Source organism: Fusarium tjaetaba (genome assembly GCF_013396195.1).
Source record: "Fusarium tjaetaba strain NRRL 66243 chromosome Unknown NRRL66243_c0000141, whole genome shotgun sequence".
NCBI lineage: Eukaryota > Fungi > Ascomycota > Sordariomycetes > Hypocreales > Nectriaceae > Fusarium > Fusarium tjaetaba.
Genome location: NW_023501337.1, coordinates 115439 through 141822, shown reverse-complemented (window position 1 = coordinate 141822; position 26384 = coordinate 115439). Strand labels below are relative to the sequence as shown.

The window sequence follows — 26384 nt, the reverse complement described above, 5'->3', positions numbered from 1 at the left end:
CAGATTATCAAACCTCCAGTGAACTCTCCAAACGACACCGCTCTTCTCCCACATGTTGGGCGAAAGACAGTTGACCTTGCGCTGACGAGAGAATCCCCACGGGGGGATAATATTCAATCTGGCGACGGAAGACAGGATATAACCGAGAGACGTCGCCGGAATCATGGGCAAGTTTGCGTTCCCAGGCCGCAAGAAGCAGCCTCCAAAGGTGACCGTTACCGCACCGCCCATGAGCAAAGCTCAAAAGATTCTCGGATCGACTGCTCTCAACATCGACGCTCCTCAGCAATGGGACAACTTCTCCAGTTCAAAGGTCAACCTGGCGGCACCTGGTGCTCCTGAGACATCTCAGACACAGCTTAGCCACAGCCATGGTCATGGCTCTCCTGTGAGACATGATCGTGGAATGCGGGAATGGGGAGATGAGTCTGAGATCGTACCGCGGCAATTCAGAGTCAACGGAGCGCCTACCGATGAGTATGACGAGGATATGTCTGACATGACTAGCATTCTCCGGAAACGACAGTCTTCTTCGACGCTTCATTCTTGGTATGACAAGACCAAGCAGCCCCTCGCCATATCACAGCAGACGTCAGCTTCAGCTATGGCGAAAGGACTACCATCAAAAGCGGAAAGAATGCTGGATATGGAGAACTCTATCGCGGAGGCCAAGCTAAGGAAAAAGAAGCCTGCAAAACTGGATTTGTCTCATCTTATGGGGCGATCTCGAGGCAAGAAGACCGAGCCTCAGTGGGAGGGTCCGATGCTGGGCCAAGTTGTTCGATCACCATCTATCCTGTCACCAACAAGCACACCATCTCTACGAGGCAAGCTTTCAAGACGGCCCACGAAGGAGAGTCTAAGGTCGATGAACTCGGAAGAAGCCAATCGACCAAAGACAGGCGAGAGCAACAACCGCAGACAACACAACCACCTGAACGGGCTACCTAACCTCTACGAGCATTACGAGCAAATGTCTTTCCGCTCTATCGCCGACGATGAGCTGAATTTGCCGGATCCGGTAGAAAAGACCGTCAAGAAGTCTAAATCCAAAGACTTGCTTCAACTCAAACCCACTGTTTCTCACCAGAGCAAGCATGAGCATCGGCCCATACCACCGGCTCATGACGAGCAAATCATTTCACAATACGCTAAACGCAATTTACCTCAAACACCCCAAGCTATCCTGGCCAGCAAACCTGGTCAATCTTCACCTACAGACTGCGCTGCTAGTGTTTCTAGTAGACACACCAGGACGTCCAAGGCTTCGAAGCGCACCAGTAGGAGTTTCCAAGAGTCGGATCTTCAGGAAAAGAGTGTTCTATCGCTCTCTTCTGACTCTGAAGATGATGTTTACATCGAGTCGTCTTCAAAGGGCCCTGCATCGATCCCAGAGTATGCGACATCGGACGCTGGATCTTCTATCGACTTCCGCCCAAGCACCGCTCGAACTAGCTCAAGTGCCGATAACAGCTCAAAGCGGCTCAGCAGATCGAGCAAGCGAACATCAAACTCTAACAATTATCTGACCATCCCCAATGGCCACCATCGAAATCCTATCGTGGCTCCGCGAACCAGTTCCCTTTCTGGAAGCTCGACGAACACGATCCAGGAGGGCACCGCTGGACAATCACCATCACAAAGCTTGTCTAGTTCATCAGCAAATACATCGAATACATGGCAAAGCAAGCCAAGCTTCAACTCCCAAGAACTTAAGGTTGTCGCCTTGTATCCCGACCAAGGACGTTCGGATTCTACTGATTCCGAGCAAGATAAGGAAGTCGATTCTGAGAATGATCCCGAACCAGAGCTCGACTTTCTTCCTGCGATGAGATACGTTCCCCACGAATCTATCTCTCCCAACACCGATGCGCCCACGCCTCCTCTGAGTCCAAGCTCCGTCGACTTCTATATTCGCTCTGCGCACTCTTCTATCGATGGCAAGGGAAGCCATAACCGTTTCATGGCTGTTACTCGCCAGGAAGAGATGCTTCTGGCCGCGCTCCGCCACAAGCGACAGATCATGCGCGGCTCTATCCTCTCCGAGATGGAAGAGAACAGCCGAAACGAGAAGGCTAATCATAAGGGCCACCAGTCGAAGCCCTCCGAGGCCACCATCACCGAAGAGACCTTTGACCTCGACTTGGATTTCCCGGCTCCTCCTACCTTTAAGGATAAGACAACTGTTGCTGCTGATGGCACCACGGTTATCGACTTGAGCCACCAAAATTGGTCTGGCAAATCTGAAGCCACCACTTCTACTCACCACTCTAATAAAAAGGTCCATGAGCCTAAGCCTCGTAACAATGATCGCCACCAGCACGAGCGTATCCTTCTTTATATCGACAAGGGTCTTGCCGCGGAGCACTCCATCGATGATGCCGAGCCCAGCCCTGATCTGAGCGACTTCTACGACTACGAGTTCGAAGACGAATCTGAGGGTTCAGAGGTTGTCCCTGAGGTTGCCATGTACACCCAGCAGCGTCGCCACAGCGATCGAAAGGAGCGTCAGTCAGTTGTCAAGCGCCAAACGAGCCGATCGCGTCAACGAAGCCCTCAGCCTCACAGCGAGAATCTCGAGGTTGGCGTTCCCCGACCCGACAGCCCCATCTCCCCTGATGCTCTTTCGACCGTGGCTCCTCGAGTCAACAAGAAGATGGCCCGCCTGAGTGCTGTTGGACCCCCTGCGAAATGGGGGTTTGAGGACTAAACAGCATACCATGTCACACTTATCATCTGCGATTTACGATACGTTTCACCAACGTTCACATTTCATTTATACATATTTTTAAAACAGCATTCTTGGGATTGGAGTATTTTATTTCTTGGATACCTCGGTCACTTTGATGATCACGCACATCAAACATTTTCCTTTGTCGGCGATGATTACCTGCGATTTACTCGTTTATTTTCCCTGGAGTACTTCAGCTAAAGCGGCGTACTGGGGATATCTAAGGCCCCTTTGTCATGAAAGTGGAACGGAGAAATTTCCCTCAACGACTATGCCCCAACTCTCTCAGGATATCTCGAAACGTCTAGCCTTGTACCATCTCTACGAAAATCGACTTTGCTTTGAGTCATCGGGTCTGGGATTGGTCTTGAGGACAGGCGCAAGAGCGGGTAGCAAATTTTGTTCTTTGACGAACGTGACGAAAAGCCAATAGGAATTGGAGGATACTGGGACTGTAATGTGATGAAGACGGAAGGGAAGGGAGAGGCATTCTGCAGCTTTGTATATCATATTGTAGTTCGCGATTGTTATAATCGCTTATATTCTCGAACAACAGCGGAGTATGGCCTGTTGGCTTCTTTCTTACTCCATCTTAAAAGACTTTGTTGATCTTCATGTTCGATTCATTGATTTGTCGTATGGGTTTTATCTTGACATAAAGGCGTGTAGAGGTGTTCGTGACTTAGAAGTAGGTAGACCCCTCAGGAGGCTGGGCGATCTTCTTATTCTGGGACGAGGCCATGTATCTGCGGGGTGTTAACATAATGTCGCTTTTCTTGCTAAAATATGACGCTGGCTTACCGTCGCAGCTCTATGAGCACAGTCTCCATGGTATTCTCGCGCTTCCACTGGGCAAGGCAGGGGAGTTGGTTAGGGTCGACGATGCCGTTGGTGGGGTTGACACAGGGCAAGTTGACCTGGCTGATGAACTGGATCGAGGGAGGCTTGTCAGGGTACTCGGGACCGCAGTGCATCTTGACACTGTAGATGCGGTTCTCGTGGACGGACTGAACCAGGATATGTTAGCGATGATCTTCGCGAATCTATGGTAATCTCGATTGCTTCTATATACTAGAGCGGGGCACGTACATGAGGAGGTCCAAGAATTGTGCCGTTCCACTTGCTCATGAGAAGATCCTCAGGATCCTCAAGACCGTAACTGCATGCTTCAGCGCCGAGACCCTTCTCTCCCTTCTCGAGCTCCTCCAGTAGGCGAAAGTTGCGAGGAACCTTGGCAGACATCGTGTTCGATTACTGAAAGAGAAGCTAGTTGGGTAGCGATTATTGTCGGTCAAATTCTGTGGTATTTTCGGTATCGGAGGTCAAAATTCGTGGATGAGTAAGAAACGAGGTTCGCGATAGATGACGTTGGTGTAGTGACGATTGATATTGGGTGACTCTGGTTTGGTCTGGGTTGGTTTGGCGGGATCCAGTCACAGTCACAGTCGCGGGGCAAACAAGCAGAAAGGAAGGCGGTGAATTGTCTGGATAAGAGCAAGCAAGAGTTCCCCGCCAACACCTCTTTCGATAGTGAGGCACAGCCACAGAAAGCCGAGGCAGGCAGCTTGTCACTAGCCACCCGCGTCACATCGAGCTTGCCTGGTCGAGCGGGCAAACGTCGGAATAAGGAATCCAAAGGAAGCTCTGAGCTCATCCGACCATAGACAGAGTGTTTTTCCCACTGGCCCGGAGGAGAGGACGTCATTCTGGAATCGTGACTTTCAACAGACTCGAACTCTCTATATCATGGCCATGTCCCTTGCGCGGACTGCCCTCAGGGCGCCGCAATCGCGTCTCATTACAGCTGCCGCCGCCATCACAGCTCGATCTATCGCCGCGCACCGGTCCTTCAGCACCACAAACCATGCTCTACTCCCCTCCGGCTTCGGATCTCCCGTCCTGCCTTCATACTTCTCGAAGCCCCGGCTGCCGGCCAATACGGTAGTCCGGTTTGTGCCTCAGCAGACGGCTTGGATCGTTGAGCGCATGGGAAAGTTTAACCGTATCCTAGACCCCGGTCTGGCTATCCTCGTGCCTTTTATCGATCGAATCGCATACGTCAAAAGCCTCAAGGAAGTTGCCATTGAGATACCCAGCCAAAGTGCCATCACTGCAGACAACGTTACTCTAGAGCTTGACGGTGTTTTGTTCACCCGAGTCTTTGATGCGTATAAAGCAAGGTGAGTTATCCAACTGTAAAGAGCAATTGAGTTCGTGATGGACATGTGACTGACCCAAAACTTGTATTACAATAGCTATGGAGTTGAAGATGCCGAATATGCCATCTCTCAGCTTGCCCAGACGACCATGCGATCCGAGATTGGTCAATTGACCCTCGACCACGTCCTCAAGGAACGTGCTGCCCTCAACACCAACATCACCGCTGCTATCAACGATGCTGCCGAAGCTTGGGGTGTGACCTGCTTACGTTACGAGATTCGAGATATCCATGCTCCTGGCGCCGTTGTCGAGGCCATGCACCGACAGGTCACTGCCGAGCGTTCCAAGCGTGCTGAGATTCTCGAGTCCGAGGGTCAGCGACAAAGTGCCATCAACATCGCTGAGGGTAAGAAGCAGAGTGTCATTCTTGCTTCCGAGGCTTTGCGCGCCGAGCGAATCAACGAGGCCGATGGTGAAGCCGAAGCCATCCGTCTCAAGGCTACTGCCACTGCTCAAGGTATCGATGCTGTCTCTGAGAGTATCCTGAAGGGTGATGCTGGTGCCCAGGCTGCCGTCAGCCTGAGAGTTGCTGAGAAGTACGTCGATGCCTTTGGCAAGTTGGCTCGTGAGAGCACAGCTGTTGTTGTTCCCGGAAATGTTGGAGATATCAGCGGCATGATTGCCACTGGACTGAGTGTTTTCGGCAAGGTTGGCCAGGCCCAGGCCCAAACGATGGCCAAGTCCCTTGTCGAGCCCAAGAAGGAAGGCTCGGAGACCGAGACTGATACACCCTCAGAGCTTGATGGCCAGACGAAGCCCGGCGTCAAGGAGACAGTGATCGAGAGCTTCAACCAGGCTGCCAAGCGATAGGGATAAAATACTAAAATAGCCTATGGCACATTACGGAAACGAGATGAAACCACCCTTATATCAACTCATCACTCAACCACCATATGAAAATTCCACACTACCATGACTACCGGCGTTCAGCGGATGTATTATAGGGATCTTTGGAGGATCCGAGACGGCCTTGCTCACAGAGCTGGGGGATAACGGAGAGAAACGGCATCATGTAACATCAAATTTTCTTTATTCACAATTTAAGCGTACGGCAAAAGGAGGGAAAATCACGGCTCACCAGTCTACCCACTTCTTCAAGCATATAAATAGCCAGCTGTTGAAGTAGGGGGGCACAGAATCGAATTATTTTGACTTTTACTATGTATCCCCCCACGGTAACCTGGCATTCCCTGTTGTCTCTGGGAGTTCCGGGTTGTGTCTGTTGTTTAAGGAGTAGTGAAGTAATGAAGACGAGTATCACAAGGACGAAGCATGGCTCATTGATTGATTCAGGGGTATATTGATTCGAAACTAAGGTATGTACCAAGAATATTTCCATGCCCATGCAAACATCATTCATTATTTCCAGCTCCTGCATCGCTTCAAAAGCTCAAGGCCATAATGCCAGTTCAGCTTGTCCATGTCTCCAGGATAACCGTAACATCTGGAGTACATCGAGTTACTCGAGTGACAACTCAAAGGAAAAGAGGAACCATGGCGACGAGACCCATGAAGAAGCTAGGCACCAAGATAGAGCCACTGTTGCTTCCTCCATTGTCGCTGCTACTGCTACTGCCGCTGTCTCCATCATCATCGCCACCAGATCTGAGGCCGGTAGGTTCCGCAGTCGAAGAGAATGTAGAGAACTTGTTATCGTCGATCGTAGGGACAGGCTCGATCGAAGGGGCCGTGAATGAGGGAGAGTCGAATGTAAGTGTTGGGGACTCTCGAGTGAAGCTGGACTTGTCATCATCATCGTCGGAGCCGCCACTTGAGCCACCACCACTGCTACCTCCGCTTGAGCGATAGCCGCAAGTACCGTCGCTTCTACAGATTTGTCCAGAGAGACAGTATCCTGTGTCACAGCAGACCATTCCCTTAGGCATGCAGCCATCACCGCACTTCTCTTGGTAAGTCGCGCAGCTACTACCAGACGAGCCGCCAGAGGAACCCCCTGAACTGCCACCAGAGCCAGAGCCATAGTTGCAGGTTCCACCGGAGCCGCAGGTCTGGCCACGGAGACAGTAGCCAGTATTACAGCAGACCATGCCCTTGGGCATGCAACCATCACCACAGGTCTCCTGAAAGCTCAAGCATGAACCACCGGAAGAACCACCGGAGGAACCACCAGAAGAGCCACCACTTCCGCCGCTGGTACACTCGCCCTTGGTGACACAGTACGCACCGCAGAGCTCCTTGCCCGGTGTACAACCAGTCGGGGGGCCAGAGCATAGCTTTCCGTCCTCACAGCAGCCTTCAGCTTGACAATGATAGCCATCATCACAGTAGGCTCCTGTTCCCTTGTTACAGCACTCAGCGCCTGCGTCCATGCAGCCGCTATCGCACGATGTCTTGCCAGCGGGACAAGAACCAGCCATGCTGAGAGTCTGAGGACGAGGAGTGAAGCCAGAGAGAAGGGGAAGGCCCTTTGGATGTGCTGCTTTAGAGTTGCTGAAGTGGACGGTATCAGCCGCGAAGGTCAAGCCCGCGAGGGCGAGGAGAAGGGTTGATCGCAGCATGTTTGAAAGACTATATAAGAGGGTTTGATCCACCGAAAACGATTGGGCTGAGAGAATTCTGACGGGTGAAGCAGACAGGTCAAGCTGAACAGGAGGTTTTCTCATCTTATAAGAGCACTGGTATTAACAGGCTGCTACTTACGGGAACGGCTGAAAGCCAGCCGTCGAGTCACAGACCAGTTAGATTCAACTAGCTGGGTATCTTAATATGCTAATGCATCAAATGTACGCCACCAAATATCTCCAGGGTCAAAGGTGGAAGCTCCATCTTGACGATGGCTTCGTGCGGGTACCATATCCGTCTGTGCTAGAGGCACGACCATCCACCAATACAAATTGCAGCAGGTCGCCACAATACCTTGCTAAACTATAGGCAGCTGTGACTTCTCTGTAATGTGTCTTCCACCGTCTGTGACTAATACCGAGCTCCTTTGCTCTGAGTTGAAGATCTCCATTGAGACGAGTTCCCATATCCAGTTACCAAAATAGGGCATGAGTGCGAGTGTCAGACCGGCCCAACCACATTCCGAATAAGACTATCCTCAAATTCTGCCCGATCATCATGCACCGTCCATGAACCAAACAATTTAGCAGTGTTACTCTCTATAAGTTGGTGGGGACTGGGGTTCAGCTGCTCGGGATCCCTGCATCGATCCTAGATAGCCTGCCCTGGCCCAAGAGATGAGCAGACGAGGAGGGAAGTCGGAAGATGATCTTTTTCACAAAGATCGGTCACAAGGCCATGAACCCAGGTCTAGTCTCGTACCTCACATTTGGCCCATTACACAACTTGCATAGTTGGACTGCAGTGTAACGCTGTGACTGCAAGGCTGGTTGCATGCAGTGGATGAGTTGTAGGTTGAGTCGACCAAACAGATGGAAAAAGGCTGAAGGTGAAACAGCCGCTGAACAAAGTTAAGATTAGGCTTCTGTCTTGTTTGCCCTGCAAGGCCGGGGGTTCCAAATTTACCGTCCAACGATACTGAGCCGTTGACGCACTAATGCTCTGCCCTATGAGACTCATCTCGTGTCGGCCGCTTGCACTAACTAGAGCAATTAATGTTCCGTCCCATCCTATATCACCAGTGACATCCATCGACTCTTCTGCTGTCCCGAATTTAGATCACCGACAGAGTTCACCCTAGGCAGAAAGGGACGGAAGCTCAGCGTGCAAGGCTGATTGATCCATCACACTCTCTGTTGGATATCGGTGAAGGCCTCAATCGGTGACAGGTGACTTATGCGAAAATTGCCGCAAAACTCGGAGCTTGTTCCCTGATACAGGGTCTTTAATTCTGCAGCTAAAATGTTCCACATGGTCCAGATGTTTTGAGCATTGAGCGGTGGAGGTGGCGCTGGTGGCACCGAGAATATGCTAACCAATTCACGGCTCCCTCATTGAACAGATTCTCTTTGGGAAGTGGTGTTGATGATCCTCGAATTTCGTATCCTTGCACTATCAATAAGGATTATGCCTCGTCACGCTAATGCTGCCAAAGGAGTGGTGATTCGATAACCTTGCGATGATGGAGAAGTTGGCCTGACGAGAGGGTGTCATAAGGAGGAGCATGGCTTTAGAGAGCGACTAGTATTGATAAATATCAATCAGAAATGTTAGAGGAACCTGCGAATATGCTATCTTTAGCAACAACCTTTCTTGCATCTTGCACATGTGACAACCCTCCCTTCAGCAGATACCTCACACGGACACTCGAATATCCTTCTTGATCAAAGTACCAACAATCTCCTCGCATGCAAAGGAAACCTGCAGTTTCTCATCACGCTTTGCGCCCAACCCAATAATCATCTCTTTCTTATCAACCAGCTTTTTCGCACTTCCTCGCCAGAACCAAACAAGTCGTCCGTCATCTCCTTGAACGAGTAATGTGAGCCAGGGTGTGCGGCCCTTCCAGTGAGGTAACTTCTCATTGTCGAATCCGAGGACAGCTCGAGCAATCCAAAGAGTTTGACTGGGGTTTGCCGTGTCTACTGCAGGCCGGTTGTCTTCATGTGGAGCTGCTGACTTTGGGTTGGCAGTCGCGTCGGGAATGTAAGGACCAATAATCTCAAGATCGAGTGTGAGACGAGGAAATCCAGCAACTTTGTGGAGGATAGTCTGACCGAAAGGTGGGTTTCGACTAAGAATGCGTTCTATGTTGTAGAATTCAACCTTGGATAACTGTTTTATGTTCTTAATATTAGCTTTGACGAGCTTGTCCTTTTTCGCCTGGCCGATGCCCTCGATTTGGAGGAGTTGACTGTCGCTTCCCTCCCAAACTCCAGCCTTGACACACCTCAGCACCTCAAGAGCAACGTAGACTCCCTTTCCATCGCCTCGTTCCCCAAGGATGTCGGCGAGGCACCTCAGCACATGGTCCAGGAGTTTGTACATACGGGAGAGTTCTTTCGTCAGCTCTTTGCGAGAAGGCCCCGATAGTTTGTTGGGCCAGCCAGTCTTGAGTAGATCAATTTGAACCAAGAGATAAACTTTGTGCCATGGTTGGGAGATGAATTCCTTGACTTGATAGGGGATACCGGTGTTGTCGTTGATTGCTCTGAAGAAGGCGGTCTCCTCCTTTTTCATTGGGAACGACTTGAACTCGGTGGCAGAGCATGCATTCCTCAAAATATCACGAGCATCTGGCTTGCTTTTGATTTTGCAAAGGATCTTGAAGGTCGAGGTGGAAATCTCGTAACGCTTTTGGATTTCTTTTGAAGTTTCTGAAGCCAGAGTCTGCGGGCTTGATGCCGCCTGTTGTGCTTCTGCCATGATGGATAGAATTGCAGTTGGTTTGTTTCCCGAATTTTTCTTTCTTTTAAAGCAGCAGAAGAAATTTGAGGATCTTGGAAGACATGGGGCCTTCCATTTTGTCATTCAAGGGCGCTTCCTGCTTGCTTTGGCTCATCGTTGGAGAGTGTGGAAACTGCACCTTCCTTCGAGGGTCAGTCGATGACAACAGGGAAGGTAGGTGCCTGGCACACTCGGCCGCTATGGCATACCTAAATTTGGTAAGGTAGTTTCGAAGCCGTAATTGAAAGAGAGAGATGCTGACACCTTGATAAGAAGAGCATTGGCTCTCGGGTGTCGATACATCGATGCTATCTTGTTTTAGGTGGAATCTAGGTAATGAGCGGCAAACAAAGGGGGCCAGTAACAAAGTAAGAGAAGGGCAAGGAAGGAGTCTACTAGGTATTCTCTTCTATCGATAGACATTTCTTCCAAGTAAATTTGGTTATGGTCAGGAGTGACAGGCCTTTAATCTTGTTGTGAGGCCATTCAACATCACTCAGAGCTGACTGAATGGCAGCCTCTTGGAAGCAACGACATTCTTTTTGGTCGCACATTTATACCAACATATTCGACAGCCTTTCAGTAGCAGTCCAAGGTAACGAGATCGGGTAAAAGTAAAGAAAAGGTTTCTTGTTAATGAATATGACTCTATGTCCGGAAATGCCTTTTGCTGGTGGTTCAATTCCGTCTCAGTGGAGACCTCGATTCAGCTGAAAGTTGATGAGGGGTCATTCATTTGTCGGCGAAGACTCATCTTCATCCAAGGTAGCTCTGCAAGTATATTATTATAGCACGACACATTTCACTCTGATTTGCTTCATATCTTCCACCGAGTCTAGAGAACAAAGCAATAATGTTATCTTAAAAGCTCTAACTTGTACTGCAAACCATCATAATGTCATCGCGCCCACAATTCTTTCATCTTCCCAACTCTGCATCATGTCGTATACTCGACCGCTTCAGTGACCTTCCCGACGATGCGGAAGTCGAAGAAGATGAGAATGGCAAAATACCATTTTGGCCGCTCTTGAAGCACCTTCTCTGCACGCCTGTGTCAAGTATCGCGCAGCTGAATGATCGGCTACAAACAATTGCTGCCAACGCAGAGACATGTCATGATAGTGACTATGGCTTTCTGAAAAGATTTCTTGAGGGGCGAGGCGAAGCTGATACACTTAATACGGTATGGCCAAAGATTCGCGATGTTGCACTCGCTTTGCCTACCTACTTTCCTGATGGAAAGCTTGAGCTGCTTCAGCCGGGACATCCACTTCATCTAAGTCGTGGTCAAGTTGCTTGTCTTGTGGCACATCAATTCCTCTGCTCATTCACACCTCAAAGGGACGACGACGGATATCAAGATCTGGGCATATGGTTCTCATTCGAGCAACGGCATCTTACCGCAGTACATATGTACTTGGAAGCTTTGTTTACATACTTTGAGAGTATACCCGAAGCAATTGCTCTTCTGGAAGACCATCAAGTTGCGCCCAAAATGGCTCGTGGTTCTGTCTCATACGAACTTCATCTAGGAAAGCCAGTCTCACTAGAGACTGCGAAGTTAGCAAAGCTACAGGTGAACTTACTGGACGCTCACACATCAAACACACATAATCCAGAAGTTCAAGGTGAAGGAGGAGCAGCTGTCGTATCATCTAACAAGGTCATTGGGTTTGGTCAATCCGCCACACAAGAAGAGATCTTTGTCGGAATTGCTCCTGAAGCTTATCCCGTTGTCCTGGTTGCGCCTCATCTCACAGACGACACAGTCATCACTGTTTCTGGAGCGAGAGCGATGGTTGATATGAAAGGTCAAAGACGTAATATTGAATGGACGATACGTCCCACGCCGCCTTCAGGAGACTTCGGAGAATGGAGGAAATCATGGAGGGGAGGACGTCTTGTCTTCATGGACGCTTTGGAGATGGACATGCTTGAACACTCGGAAGACACTGGGTTACCCGACTTATCTCATGAGAACATTGATCGCGAACTCAACAAAGCAGCAAATGGATTTTCATCCTACAAAGGAAATTCCGTCTTCACTGGGCTCTGGGGCTGTGGCGCCTTCGGAGGTGACCCAGGGGTGAAGCTCCTGATATTATGGCTCGCAGCAGGGGCAGCAGATGTTGAGCTGAATCTAATGCTTGGACCCGGAGAACATGACCTGGGAAGGAAACTGGAAGAGGTAGTCAGGGCTTGCCAAGATTTGACCGCAACTGACGTGCGTGAGCTGCTATCAAGAGTTCCTCGAGACTTGAGAGGTGGAGGAATTTTGGGATGGGTTGCGAACGAGGCTTCAGGGGCTCAGCATGACACATATTAAGGGTCAGGAATCATGACCTTGCCAACCAACTCTTAGAAAGAATACTCCGTAAGCTCATTAAATTTAAAAATCAGGACCGAACTGAACCCCTTGGTGGACTATTACCTGAAGCACTTGAGGAGTAAGTGGACCTTGAACCCGCGTATAATCCCAGTTGCTGTACAGATCCCGAGTATATCGGTTTTTGTGAGAAGTCCGGAATATTCTTGGCTTTTTGGACACTCCTGTTGCTATAATCGTATGTTGTTGAGGTCAAAGAAGAAGAAGAAGAAGAAAACCCATGAGTATGCAAATGGTGTCTATCAGGAAAATACTTTATGACGAGAGGACCGTGGGATGGTCTAAGTATAACCTTAAAATATGAATCATAGGCCCCATGCAGAAAGCTTCCTTCACTGAGTGCGAGACCAGATTCTAATTTAGGTATGCGTAAACCTTTTTATCGAATTTAGTAGTTGTACTCTATATCTCAGTGACTGTTTCTTACTGTCTCCTACATTGAGTGATCACTTTGGACTACGGTTTGATAGACAATACACATATTAAATTCAGACGGCAAGATGTGATAAGTAATCTATTGATTATTTATGTTCCTTCAAAAAGTATATACATCGTAAACGAAGCTCTTCATTTCACCAACGATGCGCTGGCGAAGAAGCCCAGACAATGCGCATCACCGCTTACAGCTTAAGAGTGGCACCAGCAACACCAACAACAGCCGACTTGACCTTGGAGGAGCCGACAAGTGAGTACTGGTAGGGGATGTTGGACTTGGAGATGGAGCCCTTGGGAGCATCGTTGGTGGAAACGCCCAGGTTGACATCGTTGACAGAGATGGTACCAGTCTCCTTGGAGTCCTTGGAGGTGAGAGCCTTCTTGGCGCTAGAGAAGGTGGTAGACTCAACAAGAACCTGGGCACCCATGCGGGAGTTGACACCAGTCACGCTGATATCCTCGTAGTAGTTGTTGAAGACGTGGACGAAACCGAAGCGGACAGAGGGAGCGCGGGATCCAATGCTGGACCAGTGGTTGTTGGCGTAGGTGACGTGGAGAGTACCCTTGTCCTCGGAACCGTTGCTGTCGGAGTGGCCGACGAGAGAGGCCTTGTGGTGGTCGTGGAAGTGGGTGTTGGACACGGTGACGAAGTCGGAGGCGTGGGTGACATCGAGGAGACCGTCGTAGAAGTCCTTGTCCTTGGACAAGTCAGAGGACAGCTCACAGTGGTCGACCCAGACGTTGGTGGACTTCTGGATACCGATGGCATCACCGTTATCTGCAACAACGTTCTTGATCTTGAGGTTGCGAACAATGACGTTCTTCTGCTTGTTGATGTAAAGACCAATGTTGTCAAGAGAAGCACCAGCAGCACCGACGATGGTCTTGTTAGACTTGACGCGGATCTTGTTGTTTCCAGAGATCTGACCCTTGACGTAGATGACCTGCTTGCCCTCCGACTCAGCAGCCTTGCTGAACTCGGCGAGAGAAGAGACAGTCACGGTAGCACCACCAGCACCACCGGTAGTACCGCCGTTCTGGGTAGCGTAACCAATGTTGGCAGCATCGGTGATGGCAGCTCGCTTCCCAAGAGTCTTTCCGGCCTCCTGGAAGGTAGGAGTAGGGACGGCGCTGACCAGAGCAGCGAGGTTGAGAAGACCGAGGAACTTCATGTTGACGATTTTAAGTGTATATATCAAGGAATTGTGTGAAAAATAAAGAGTGGAAGTCGGAACCAGTCCAGACAGTAACGATTGAAAAAGAGTTGGAAAAGAGTAGTGAAGGATGAAGGACAGAAGAGGAGGAGAGTTGGTGGCCACGGCGAGGTTCTTATATATGAAGCCATCGCGAGATGTCGTGCTCAGTCGTCCTGATTATCGAACACTGTACCCCCTGATGCGGTGATGATCAATTGCCGTCGACAACATTGAACAAGATGGTTGTTCCAAGGGTTTGAAACGTCTTTACACGAATAGGATAATTCTCCGGATTTGAAACGGGAGGTGGGCCAACAATCCGGAGCAGAAGTGGATCCTCAATGCCGGACCATGCCATCGGCGCTCGGCCGGTATCGGTAACGCGCCCAGTTAAACAGTTTCAGGTCTGATATTTTGGGAGGTCAATAGAGAAGAGAAATCACCACATACAGAACTCGGATACAGATATAGAGTCTCCGGATCGACAATAATCACGTCTGATCATCTCGAATACTCGGTCAGCAATACCCCGAGCCCAATATGACGACGTCTCGTCAGAGGATACGATGCAACATGTATCCTTTAATTCGCCCACCACGGAAACGCGGCCTCATACTTCTTGGCAGCCGAGATACACTGAAGCTTGAATTAATCTTAACTAGCCTTGGCTCTAACTTAAGCATCGTTGGAATAAGCTTAAAGATATGTCTACATATGACAAACGACGAGTGACATGCTTCATCAAGTATATCTCAGGAAGGCTACCTATCTACGGAGTAATGAAAGGAGAATTGATTTATCTATGCTAGCACATTCAAGAAAGCTTTGCAGACATAATTTTGTTTGTATCGTCAAGTGGGTGACACTTACGAGAGCGCGTATGATTGAAACAATTCGAAACAGCCCAGTTGTTCAGCCTTTCATCTCATCAATCTCGGACCACGCATTCACCATTCTCCCACCAATAATTGCGACCTTGTCGACCTGGGGTTGAGTGGAGCTGTCATGGAAGGAAAATGGTAAGGCTAAAAGCGCCTAGGGGAGCAAATAAAACCCTAGACTTCGATCCTAGATGATGAAAAGACTTAGGTAACTTGGCATAAGCGTATGGAACTCTTGACCGAGTTTATTTGAGCGCCCTCTATTAAAGTCTTATGTTTTCTTGCTCCTCGATGGCACTGTGCTGCTGTTTCATGGTTCTGCACCAAGTCTCTGCGGGACCACCCGGGGTGAGAAAACACAAGACTAGGTTTGGTGTAAGTCAGACAGTCGGGGAGAGGCAAGAAAACTTAGGCCCTCTACGGAGTATCCTAAAGGGAAATATGATTGAGTCAACTCTGATAAGGCTTAGGGAAGTTTAGTATATTCTAGGTTCTGTTCATACTAAAGTTGTAGGGTGTTTTCTAACTTAGGTTTGCCTAACTAATCAAAGGATACTGCACCAACCTCCACTTGAATCAGTACCGACGCCGCTCTCAAGAACACCGACATCCAGCCAAGCCTTCTTGACTTTTTTCGCATCAGCCGACCCGTACAGCTCTTGCGCACAGTCTACTGTGGCAGTTGCAAATTGCTTGAACGTAGACTTGGGAGGGATTTTGCCCGACCTCAAAGCTGCCCACCAAATCTTGCCAGCCTTTTCCTAAGAGTATCCGCCGAACGAGGCAGAAGCTAGATAGAATGCTTTGTTGGGAATCCCGGAATATATGTGAACTCCGCCGTTATCCTCGTATGTTGTCCTGAATTGCTTCATATGCCCAACCTGCGGATCTTTGCCAAAAACCGGATCGTCGTAGGCAGTTCCAGGCTCCTTCATGCTTCGCAGAGCAGTGCCCTTGACTCCAGGAAGAATGCAGTCTTCGCCGATTAACCAGTCTGCAACGTCCGATTTCTCGTCCTGAACTCTTTGCTTCACCATGATGCCGAACGCATCCGAGACATGCTCGTTCAGAGCACCGGCCTGACCATAGTAGTCAAGAGGACTTGTGTGCTCTGTAACTGCGTGTGTAAGCTCATGGCCGATGACATCGATGCATCCGGTAAAGTTGTTGAGAAACTCGCCGCCGTCGCCGAAGACCATCTGCAGCTTTTCTGGGTCCCAGACTAGAGAGGGAGGTATGGTTAGTAGAAGCCAAGTAAGCTCACTGCAATTACCACTCACAAGCATTTTCGTATTGTTTGCCAAAGTGAACAGTACTGATGACGTCCATATCCTTGTTGTCGATTGACAGCCATTGGAAGAACTTTTTGTAGAAACCCAACACGAGTCCGACGTTGTCGAAGGCCTCATTGACAGCCTTATCAGAAGATGGTTTGCTTGTGTCGACTTCCTTCTTCCCGTTGTCGCGAATGAGGTCGCCAGGAAGCTTACCCTCGTTTGAACTCTCGTGTATGTCATGCACAGCACGGTAGGGAGGGTCGTCCGTAGCAGTTAGCGATTGGACAACATGTGAGGACCCGGGTTCTGTGGACTGCGAGGAGCCCAGCGCCTGCTGTGCCCCTCTGACTTTTCCGATGATAGTTTCAAGATGATCGAGGCCCTTTTGGGCTCTTGAACGCTGTGCATCGTCGGCTTGATCTGAAGCGATGACATTTCGAAAGAGTGCAGGAGGAACGATCTGCTGCTGGACTTGGTTGTACGACTTCAAATACTGCTCCCGGCGCTCCTGGATGCTTTTCAAGAACTGCTCTGTGTGTGCAAGGGATGCTAGTGCTATCTCTCGGTGCTCGGGGGTCGCTGCTTTGCTCTTCGAGATAGCTCGGAGGAGATGGGGAGGTACAGCAACCATGATGAATATTGAATATGAATAATTATATGAAATCTAGACTGTGATGTGATATGGTGGTTCGAAAGAGAGAAGAGAGAGATCAGACGGGGAGATCCAACATAAGGTGCCTGCAGAGGTCGGGATGTGGCTTCCACAATAATCGATGGATGTTATCAGGAAGGCATGCCTCAATGAGAAAGATCCTCAAACTTGAGACTGCCTTACCAAAGACGCTCAAAATTCTAGGTGAGTTTTGTCAAGTTCAACCGATGCGACGGAGGTGCGGGATTCAGAACAGGAGCAAGAGGAGAACAATAAACAGGATATTGCCGTGGTAAAGTCCCTAACTCGCCAATTCTTTCCGTCGTACTTCCACTTGACGCTTTAGTCACTACCTTATTTTATGCTGATAAAATCAAGTAGTCGATGGTGAGGAATAATCATGACTTCCTATACAGTTGGTTAATGCTTATATCTGGGCAAGGGGGCAGGGGGAGGAAAGAAAAGTCAAGACCTTGATCCTGGATGATAAGAAGACTTGGGATGCCTTTTCCATGTTTAAAACACCTTTGTTGAGTTTACTTGACATCATATATCAAGGTCTAATGTTTTCTTGCTCCCCGAGGGGGGATTCAGGAGACATCCAGAGATGGGCATCAAACTCTCCAGGCCATCGATCCGTTGCCTTGATGCCAACCTGTCTCTGGCACCCAAGTAGTCAATCTCCTGCACTGATCTCCAGTGACAGTCACCGTAAGAATAGATTAACTACTATTACCTGGAGTTGTATGCATCCTTGGTTCTTTGTTAGTCAGCTACTTACATGATGCCAGTGTCGGGAATGATAACTCTACAAGCTGGGACTGTTTTCGCGGGACCTTGACAAGTGGCAATGCCATTTACAGTTATTTAGGCTCCTGCTATGTGTTGATAGTATCGGAAGTCGAATTGGCAAGGAGTTTGTTGCTGAATGAAGTCATGGTTATCTTATATGTGCATAACATGTAGTTTGTTTATAACTAAGGTACAATACAACAATCTCAAGCTAGAGAATTCACAGAGGAGTACCAATCTAAAGCAAATAAGAGTCAAGTACATACTAGATACCACATCTAAGAAAAGTGAAATAAAAAAAAAGGCATGATTCGAACACATGACCTTCGCAGCAAAAAAGGTGAGATAATGGGCTAGCGAGTTTAGCTATGACTGGCTTGCCCTTCCCACCAGACCACTCATCTCTAGGATCCTGTCTCGAAAGTACTGTAGGTAATTACGCCTTATAAGGGGTTCAGCTCTTGATCTCTATGCCACCTTGAAAGAGAAAGTCTGGTGTTGCAAGTTTCGGGGTAAGTTGCAGGGATGCAGGGGAGTTTTTATACTGAATGGCGATAACCTTTGGGGTACCTGCATATCCGCTCCACCCACACACGGGGAATCCTTGCGCTTATCCCTTTTGTGATAAACCTTGAATCATGGATGCACAATCATTATAACTGTGCAGATTCACTTTCACACCTGAGCCATCGTGATGCAAGAAGCAAAGATCTAATGCAAATAAGTGAGACCCAATTGGAACCACTTCCACCAAAATATGCGGCTCAATCAAAGACAACAACAGCCATGTCTCACTCCCCTTCAGCCAGCCGCATTTCTGAGCACACCCTCACAGCCCAAACAATACTATTTTCTCAGCCAAGCACTCTAATTTCCCTCATGTTGACGATCGCAGATAAGCTCAAGATTACGCGTCCGCCAACTCCTCAACTTCAGCAGATCGATAGTCTTGGCTTTTGCTCTTTGACCATTGGCAATATCTTGGGTGTCGATACTCCCTTAATTGACTTTGACACCTCCTCTTTGTTACACGGCCCTTGCATATCACCCTTTATTCTGCATATGCACGTACAACCCTCCGATACAAACTGCCAACAGCTTGGCTGAATGCAGCCCAGGCTCACTCTCAATCTCGTGAGCGTCAAAGTACATCACCAAAAACAAGTCAAAAGTTTGTTTTCAGCAAAATATGCTGCTTCTATTCCATTCGAAAAACAGATTCTATCTGCAAAAGGTATCGTGCGTAAAAAGTGGCATCTAATAATATGCAATGCGTCATCCAATCCAATCCAAAGTAGTAATTCATCCAAGCCATGTCTGTCTTCCGCTGTCAATGTGTCATAGTCCATCTCTAGTTGAAGCCTTCGTACAAAAAATTCACAAGCTCATCCATCATATGCCCTGTGCATATCTCCCCGAGGGGAAATTGGGCCAAGACGCTTGGCTTGAAGCCAAGTTTGATCCGTCTCGGCGGGCTCAAGAGAGCAGGTCCTCATTAAAAAATCGCTAGGTTTTGTTGTTCAAAAACGTGATGTTTGCTTGCCAAGAGCCCTTTTCCCATGTTGTGTTGTTTTTGTTATGATTTTTCTAGCGCTTTTTTTTCCTTTGCCCGTCTCTTTCTTTGTCATGAAGTCGCCCTCATTCCAAAAAATACTTCCGAGTGATGAAAAGGTTGGGTTGCCTTGGCAAGCATGTAAGGATCGACTCGAAGTAAGGTAATTAGAATGGTCTGCTTTCCGCTTGTAGGTTGTGGAACTCTACATGCTTACAGTGACCCCGAAAGAAGTAATTGTAGAAGCAGAAGTGAAGATCTAGATGAGGATCTGGGCGACCATGAGGCCAGCGAAGGCGGCAACGACGCTGCCGGCCATGCGAGAGCCAGAGTTGACGGGAACCGGTGTGGTGGCGGGCTCAGAGGGAGAAGCACCAGAGCCAGTGGCTGTGGCAGCTCCGGCACCAGCCTCAGACTCGGATCCGGAACCAGAGCTGGATCCGGAACCCTCAGTTGCTGTGGCAGTGGCCTCGGCCTTGGTGCTGGTAGCAGTGGCAAAGGTGGTAGCGACCTCGGAGGTCTTGGTCTCCTTGGCAGACTCAGTCTTGGACTCCTTCTCAGCGGACTTGGTCTTAGACTCGTGAGCGCTGGTGGTCTCAACTGCGGAGGTGGTGGCCTCAGTAGTCTTGGTCTTGGTAGGCTCGGCAGTCTTGGTGGTCTTGGAAACCTTGGAGACGGTGGTGCTGGTGCTGGTCTTGTCGTCGTCGTTGTCGGAAGAGGTCTTCTCAACCTTGATGCTGGTCCAGTCACCGGTCTTGTCAGTGTAGACGTACTGCTTAGCACCCTTGTTCTGGCCAGGAGCGTCCTTTCCAGCGTAGTCAATGATGGTCACGCTGCGGTAGTAGGCATCAAAGGGAGCATCGTCGAAGTCAGTGTAGCCACCAGCCCACTCTCGGGTACCCTCGTTGCTGTTCTTTCCACCAGCAACCCAAGTACCAAGCTTGACCTGCATAGGAGTCTGGGGGAAGCCATTGGCACCCTGGGCATCGGCAGCGTTAAGAGTTCGGACAACAGCATCGTCAATGAGCCAGTCAATCTTGGTAGAGGTCCACTCGATAGAGTACTTGTGAGTAGTGGTAAGAGGAGCAGCAACGGGGTGGTACTGGGCACGGTCGTATGTAGAAGTATCGCCCTTGCTGAAGTAGTTGGACTGGACCTGAGCATCATCGCCGCCAACCCACTCCCAGTCAACCTCATCGAGGTCGTCAGACTGGAGAACGGCGGAGGTAACAATGCCCTGGCCCTTGGCAGCCTGGACGACAACATCGACACGACCAAAGAAGAGGTAGTTGTCGGATCGGATTGTAGGAGCATCGGACTCCTTGTTGATGCGGAATAGAGCACCACGGTCGCTGTACTTGAGTTCGGTTCCAATCATGCCGTGGAAGGCATCACATGCACCCTTGGCCAGGTCGCAGTCAACCTCGTTGTCGCCAAAAGCAGGATCAGCGGGGCATGCTGTGATAATGTCAGTGTCTGTGCATGTCATCTGTAGCAAATGTCTACTCACTCTTTTTCAATGGGTTGCAGTCAGTGAAGGTCTGAGCAGAAACCATACCAGCACAGGCAAGAGCCATGGCGGCAGTAGTGAAAGCTTTTGAGAACATTGTATCGTGTATTTGTGATGTGTGATTGCTGTTGTATGCTTGTTGAATATTTCAATCTCAAGGTGTTGAGTTGTTATCAAGAGGTGTCTTGAGCGATGTAGTGACGACCACTTGTAAGCTGTATGTGTAATAGGTCTAGGTATATACCTGAGCGAGAGTGTATATAATATAGCAAGCAAAAGAGAGTAAACGGAGGTGAAGAGGTATTAAAAGGTATGAAGATAGTGAAACTGAGAGAGGAGGAGGTTCAGGTCAATGAATGGAGACGTTGGTGTTTTAATGGCAGCGCCCTCCCTCTGTCTCGGCGCCTGTGTCTAGACGACTAGAGACGTCTCTAGACTAACTAGAGGCGCCTCGGGTCCGGGTGGATCTGGAGGAGCCTCAACCCCTGACCTTGACCCTGCTCCTGATCCTGACAGCCAAGGGAAGCCGAGCTCAAGAGCTTGCCAAGTTGGTCTTAGGGCACTTAGGGGCAGCTAGGGGCTCGTTATTGATCCATGTGCCCCTGTCATGCCACAGAACATGGGCTTTTCCACTGAGATTCCGGTTTCGAGCGAGACATGATTCACCCAAGAACAAGACATCTTCTGGGCGTTAGGCTGTTGGCGGCTGAGACAAGAAACCGCCACGATCCAGAACCGGCGGTTTCTACTGTGAGCCAGTGAGTTTTAGGTGCTTAGTCGCTGATGAGAAATTGTTCTGGTGAAGGGCCTTCTGGAAAAAAAGCTGACAGTTAGTTGATGTAAGCCACTTTCTTTGTGGCTAGGGTAACACAGCATCAACACAACACAAAGCACTCGCACTGATCAGAAGCCCACTATGAGATGCCGATCTACCGTTCAGCGCATCCGAGTGACAATATCCTTAGATAGCATCACCTAAACTGGCGAGATGAATCGCTGCGGCAAACTGAATCTTGGCTTTTGGTCGCCTGAGCTAACTCGCATCCACACTTTGACACAATACGAATTCTCACATGGCCAATATCCCGTACCGATAACTCTTAGCTTCTTGGTACAGGCGATCACCATGTCAATCAGGCACTAGAGGTACATACTTTACTATACGGACTCGAGCATCAACCCGTTGAGATCTGCTGTGACTGTGGCAATGGGTGGAGAGGCGCTGGAGATCCAATGAACTATGACGTTTGTGGTTTTCGTATAATCCTCAGATCGTTCTCTGTAAAAAATTGTTTATTCAAGTTTGAGTGTGAATTTGTTGTGATGACGAAGCGCTCTAGACAAGTCTTTTCCTGAAGCAGAACTCCTTCACAGGCTCAGCCAGTCAGAGGCACGCAGTTCCTGACGATCACCCTGTTCTGACACGCACCGTCTAGAGATTCGTAAGTCAAAACCTCCCTAACTCAGTGTCTGGTTTCGGAAAAAGGCATGGCAGAGGCTGGGAATAACCACCAAAATTCCAACGAGGGGCAGAAGAATACGAGCACTCTCTCCCCTCCCCCAACCTTTTACAGACATGCAGATTCATTTGACGGTTCGTAACGATATTGAATTGCTCGGCAAGTTTTCCGTTAGCCCTTCGCCTTGTGCTGATAAGGGAAATGGGGGAACAGGGGGCCCTTGGGCGATGCGCATGGGCAGAGACAGGATGGAAAAGGGTGGGTAATGCCAGACGAGAGGCGCAGGCTATCGCAAGCTATTCCGGCCTAGTCTGGACCCCTGAAGGAAGCTGGAGTTGGAGCTGCACCTCGTTCGAGTCAACTTGTCAGAAGGTGTCGCACAGCATCTGGTTCATGCATGGAAGGGAGAGTGTCCCAGGGTTTTGGTTTGGCTAACAATCCTCCAGATCCTCCGCTTACTGTGCTGTGCAGTATCTTTGAGAACTCACAGACTGATTTTGGTCGTTCTCAATATGGACCGTAACAGAAGCAACACGAGATTGCGCACGAGATAGTCTGCTTGGCGTATGTCACTAGCAGTGAGCACCCCAAGGCCCAAGTGACTCACTCTCACTCACTGACTGATGTGCTGGGTTGGGGTATCAGATTACGCATCGTATTCCCCCAAATTGCTTCTCTTGGTCAAACATTGGCACTATCAAAGCGATAAAGCCAAGGGCAATGGCCTCTATTGCTTCTGCCCTGTCCTACTCGCCCTCGCTTGAGCCCGGTTCAGTGCCGAGTTTCCATCGAACCCATGCGCGTAATTCTCCATCTTTCATCTGCTCGCCTCTTCTCCATCTTTCCCGAGAGTCCGTGTTGATCCAGAACAGTTTAGAATGGGTTCATTGATCAAAGAATAGATTTCGACCCGCCTCGACGTCACTATTCCCACTTGATCTGAGCAATCCATGTTGGCACAGTTAGCAGTAACGTTGCAAAAATAAAGAACAAAGATAGCGAAAACCCTACACGAGCCTCATCACGAGGTCTAGAGCTAAAGCAAAGCATAACATGCCAATGGCACTGGAGGCTCAGCCCGCCACATGATGTCGCCTCTGTCCGTAGCTCGATAACATGTTCTAATTTTATTCTTCACCTTGGCCTACCTGAGTTAGCCCTTGGCAGTCCCGTCGGCCATTTTTTTTGGTGAGGGAGCCTAGGAGCATTCCATTCTCGCCCAGCCCAGCCCAGCCCAATTGCCGCTTAGTTACTCACTCATATGACCATTCAGGGCTCTAGGCCTCCAAAGAGTTTAGGCCGAGCCGGGCTTTTGAGCTCGAATCAAATGCCCTGCCGCCCCTCTCACTGTAACGCTCGATCTGGGGGGGCGCTTCAAGGTCCCTGAAAGAGGGATGCAAGACGAATGTCATCGCGGGTGTGTTATGCCTGTGCCTGTCATTAATTAATTGAATGCATTATCAAGTTAGACATTGTACGAGTCTATAAGTGCAATCTTGCTCTGATTTGTTTCTGACTTCTTAATCCTCTGTTTCACTCCGTCGCATTCATCACCTTGAGCGAAACATTCTATCCGCTTGCATAAGACATGTCCTTATGCGATACAGCCAAGTGAAACTGCGTCATGCCAAATTGGCTGACGATTTTTATCCCCTCGGTGTTGACTTGACTCAACAGACCATCAGACGATATACACACTGAGCATCAAGATAACATCATCCCAACAAGAGAATGTTTTGCAAATCCTCATTTTAGGCCCTGTCCTTTGCTTCTGCCCATCACGTCCGTCTATCTCAGATCCTTACAAGTACTCTCCTCACAGTGCCAAGCTAAAGCCCCTTGGGCTAAAACTGACCCTGAGTTTCAGAGTCTCGAGATGTTCACCGAATCATCCAATCCAAGTATTGATTGCCCTTCAGCAAAGGGAGTTCTGACGCGCGGTATTTTCTTCCCAAGCTTCCCCATTCGAGTGATTTAACATTTTCTTTTCACGTGGATTCACACCGACACGAGGTGATCGACATGAACATGTCTATCATCTCGGTTTTCTCGACGTTTTCGGTTGATACCTCTTGTATCTGTTCCTTCGCGGTTCCTTTCCGTTCTTTACTGTGATGTTTCCATCATTCGATTCAATTCACTTCAACTTCCCTTCTAGCAACTCGGCCGTTACCTCATTGCAGAGCCGATGTCCGAAACCCCCCATATTTTCAACATCATTGTGGTCCTCTCCACCAGATGATTGACATTGACACCCAATACCTTGCCTGTCACTTTAACCCTGACGGGTGATCTTAACACACAGTCTTCAATAAGTGCAGCCCTAGTAGTGAAATCGTGTCCCAAGTTGATTTCTATCATGTCAGCGCTTTGAAGCTGAATATGTCCTCGTTCATGTATTGGCAAAGATTCACCTTGAAGGATTCAATTACTACTCGAAATCATGCACTCGTAACCTGAGACGAAACCACCTCGTATTATCTCCTTTCCCAGTATCGCATCCGACACAAGTTGCTGTGTTTGACCGGGATATCATATCATGTCGAGGGATCTCTATCTGAAACCCCGATTATGCGAAACCCTCATTTCATTAATGTTAAGGAACCTCACTTTGGGCAATCGATCCGTTACCCCAGTCTCTCATTGGACTTTCACCTACAAGAAAGGAAGGACAATAAGGAACTTGGGTCATACGATGCATGAACGTGATAGTTCGGTCCTAGCATTACTTGAGCCCTTAGTATTCCCAGTTGTAAAGTTTAAGGTACGCTTCCGCTCCAATCATTGGAACAACACCACCAAATACTCCGTAGTGCCAAGATTGTCGTCGTATAGCGATGGCTCTGTGAGTCTTCACATATTAGTTGCTACCCTAAACTTCAGATACCATGTACTGTCGAAGATGAAGGCTGCACGGTGTTGGTCTAGCTCCGCTGCCTATGCAGCCAGACAGACACTTACACTGGAGTGCAATAAAGTAACGTGTCTGCTTGTGGTTGTATGCACAACCGTGTCACTCAATTATGGTCAAGAGCCAGCTTGAAGTAACGTCAAGGTAGCATCCTTTAATTTATATGATCTGCAATGATGGTTGATACAACGACGGGAAACGACAATCATGATAAGGTTGCACCGTTCTATGTCGCACTGAAATGAGCTGAAAAGCTAATGCCTATTCATCCGGAAGTATGATTTAAAGTTCGTCAAGCAGTCGATACGAGACATCGTGTGTTACATTAAGCAGATTTATCGCTAGACGAAGACCTTCCTTTTCCTAATAGCATCGAGCCATTATATATAAATAGAATTAAACATACATTTTTTACTTCGATATAACTATATATAATCATAGTTGGTTCAAGTACATTCGTCCACAGGTCTGATTGAGAAGTTCATCGAAGGAGTGTCAGGGGAACACAAGTAGTGACCATCCACGAAATTACGATGCTACCGTAGATTTGTAGTGCGCCAGACATTTCGCTTAGATAATGTAGTATGAGTGTCAGTCTATTTATACATGAAATTAATAGACTCCAAATTCCGTTACGATTATTGCCGGCGTATCGGTGGACGTTGGTCCGATTAATTTCGCTGAGTGGCATTCTATCAGAGTCTAGAAGGGTTAGACTATACAGGCGACTAGAAACTTCCTAGACGTCTACATCCGAGTAGAGATGATTTGGATGATCAATAGGTGTTGAGTAAAGCAAAACAAGCACTGCGGGCAATGAAAATCGGACATATCGTAGTCATGCCAGAAGCAAGATCATGCAGCCACTTCTAAGGAGAGGCCAAACCATACAACTTCAGTAATAAGGTAATATTTCCTAGGCTAACACTTCAATAGGCTGATTATGACTTAAATTATGGCCACAATAGTCCAACGTGATCCATTTCTCAGGAGCATCACTCTGTTCTTTGAATGCACCACATGCAATGGACTAGAAGCTGAAGAACTCGGCTTAAGAGACTGGGAGTACTT

The 26384-nt window shown here is 48.7% G+C and overlaps 9 protein-coding genes across 9 annotated transcripts; 3 read left to right on the top strand and 6 right to left on the bottom strand.

Moving 5' to 3' along the window:
- Positions 1-163: 163 nt before the first annotated feature.
- Positions 164-2710, top strand: FTJAE_7164 (uncharacterized protein; the record flags this gene model as incomplete). The annotated part of the gene is made up of 1 exon (XM_037353853.1): positions 164-2710. One exon carries the CDS (start codon positions 164-166, stop codon positions 2708-2710), a length of 2547 nt encoding a protein of 848 aa, XP_037205769.1.
- A 703-nt stretch (positions 2711-3413) lies between these two features.
- FTJAE_7163 (ubiquitin-conjugating enzyme E2) lies at positions 3414-3973 on the bottom strand (the record flags this gene model as incomplete). The annotated part of the gene is made up of 3 exons (XM_037353852.1): positions 3414-3477; positions 3533-3738; positions 3821-3973. 3 exons carry the CDS (start codon positions 3971-3973, stop codon positions 3414-3416), a joined length of 423 nt encoding a protein of 140 aa, XP_037205768.1.
- A 504-nt stretch (positions 3974-4477) lies between these two features.
- FTJAE_7162 (cell division cycle 20 1 cofactor-APC complex) lies at positions 4478-5761 on the top strand (the record flags this gene model as incomplete). Its single annotated transcript, XM_037353851.1, has 2 exons — positions 4478-4911; positions 4987-5761. 2 exons carry the CDS (start codon positions 4478-4480, stop codon positions 5759-5761), a joined length of 1209 nt encoding a protein of 402 aa, XP_037205767.1.
- A 665-nt stretch (positions 5762-6426) lies between these two features.
- FTJAE_7161 (uncharacterized protein) lies at positions 6427-7470 on the bottom strand (the record flags this gene model as incomplete). The annotated part of the gene is made up of 1 exon (XM_037353850.1): positions 6427-7470. One exon carries the CDS (start codon positions 7468-7470, stop codon positions 6427-6429), a length of 1044 nt encoding a protein of 347 aa, XP_037205766.1.
- A 1699-nt stretch (positions 7471-9169) lies between these two features.
- FTJAE_7160 (HFM1-DNA RNA helicase) lies at positions 9170-10240 on the bottom strand (the record flags this gene model as incomplete). The annotated part of the gene is made up of 1 exon (XM_037353849.1): positions 9170-10240. The coding sequence occupies one exon, from the start codon at positions 10238-10240 to the stop codon at positions 9170-9172; it is 1071 nt and encodes a 356-aa protein (XP_037205765.1).
- A 916-nt stretch (positions 10241-11156) lies between these two features.
- Positions 11157-12587, top strand: FTJAE_7159 (poly(ADP-ribose) glycohydrolase; the record flags this gene model as incomplete). Its single annotated transcript, XM_037353847.1, has 1 exon — positions 11157-12587. One exon carries the CDS (start codon positions 11157-11159, stop codon positions 12585-12587), a length of 1431 nt encoding a protein of 476 aa, XP_037205764.1.
- Positions 12588-13267: 680 nt separating this feature from the next.
- On the bottom strand, positions 13268-14254 carry FTJAE_7158 (pectate lyase b; the record flags this gene model as incomplete). Its single annotated transcript, XM_037353846.1, has 1 exon — positions 13268-14254. One exon carries the CDS (start codon positions 14252-14254, stop codon positions 13268-13270), a length of 987 nt encoding a protein of 328 aa, XP_037205763.1.
- Positions 14255-15920: 1666 nt separating this feature from the next.
- On the bottom strand, positions 15921-17067 carry FTJAE_7157 (extracellular metallo ase; the record flags this gene model as incomplete). Its single annotated transcript, XM_037353845.1, has 2 exons — positions 15921-16381; positions 16440-17067. 2 exons carry the CDS (start codon positions 17065-17067, stop codon positions 15921-15923), a joined length of 1089 nt encoding a protein of 362 aa, XP_037205762.1.
- A 2624-nt stretch (positions 17068-19691) lies between these two features.
- Positions 19692-21039, bottom strand: FTJAE_7156 (ice nucleation protein; the record flags this gene model as incomplete). Its single annotated transcript, XM_037353844.1, has 2 exons — positions 19692-20890; positions 20943-21039. 2 exons carry the CDS (start codon positions 21037-21039, stop codon positions 19692-19694), a joined length of 1296 nt encoding a protein of 431 aa, XP_037205761.1.
- Positions 21040-26384: the final 5345 nt, after the last annotated feature.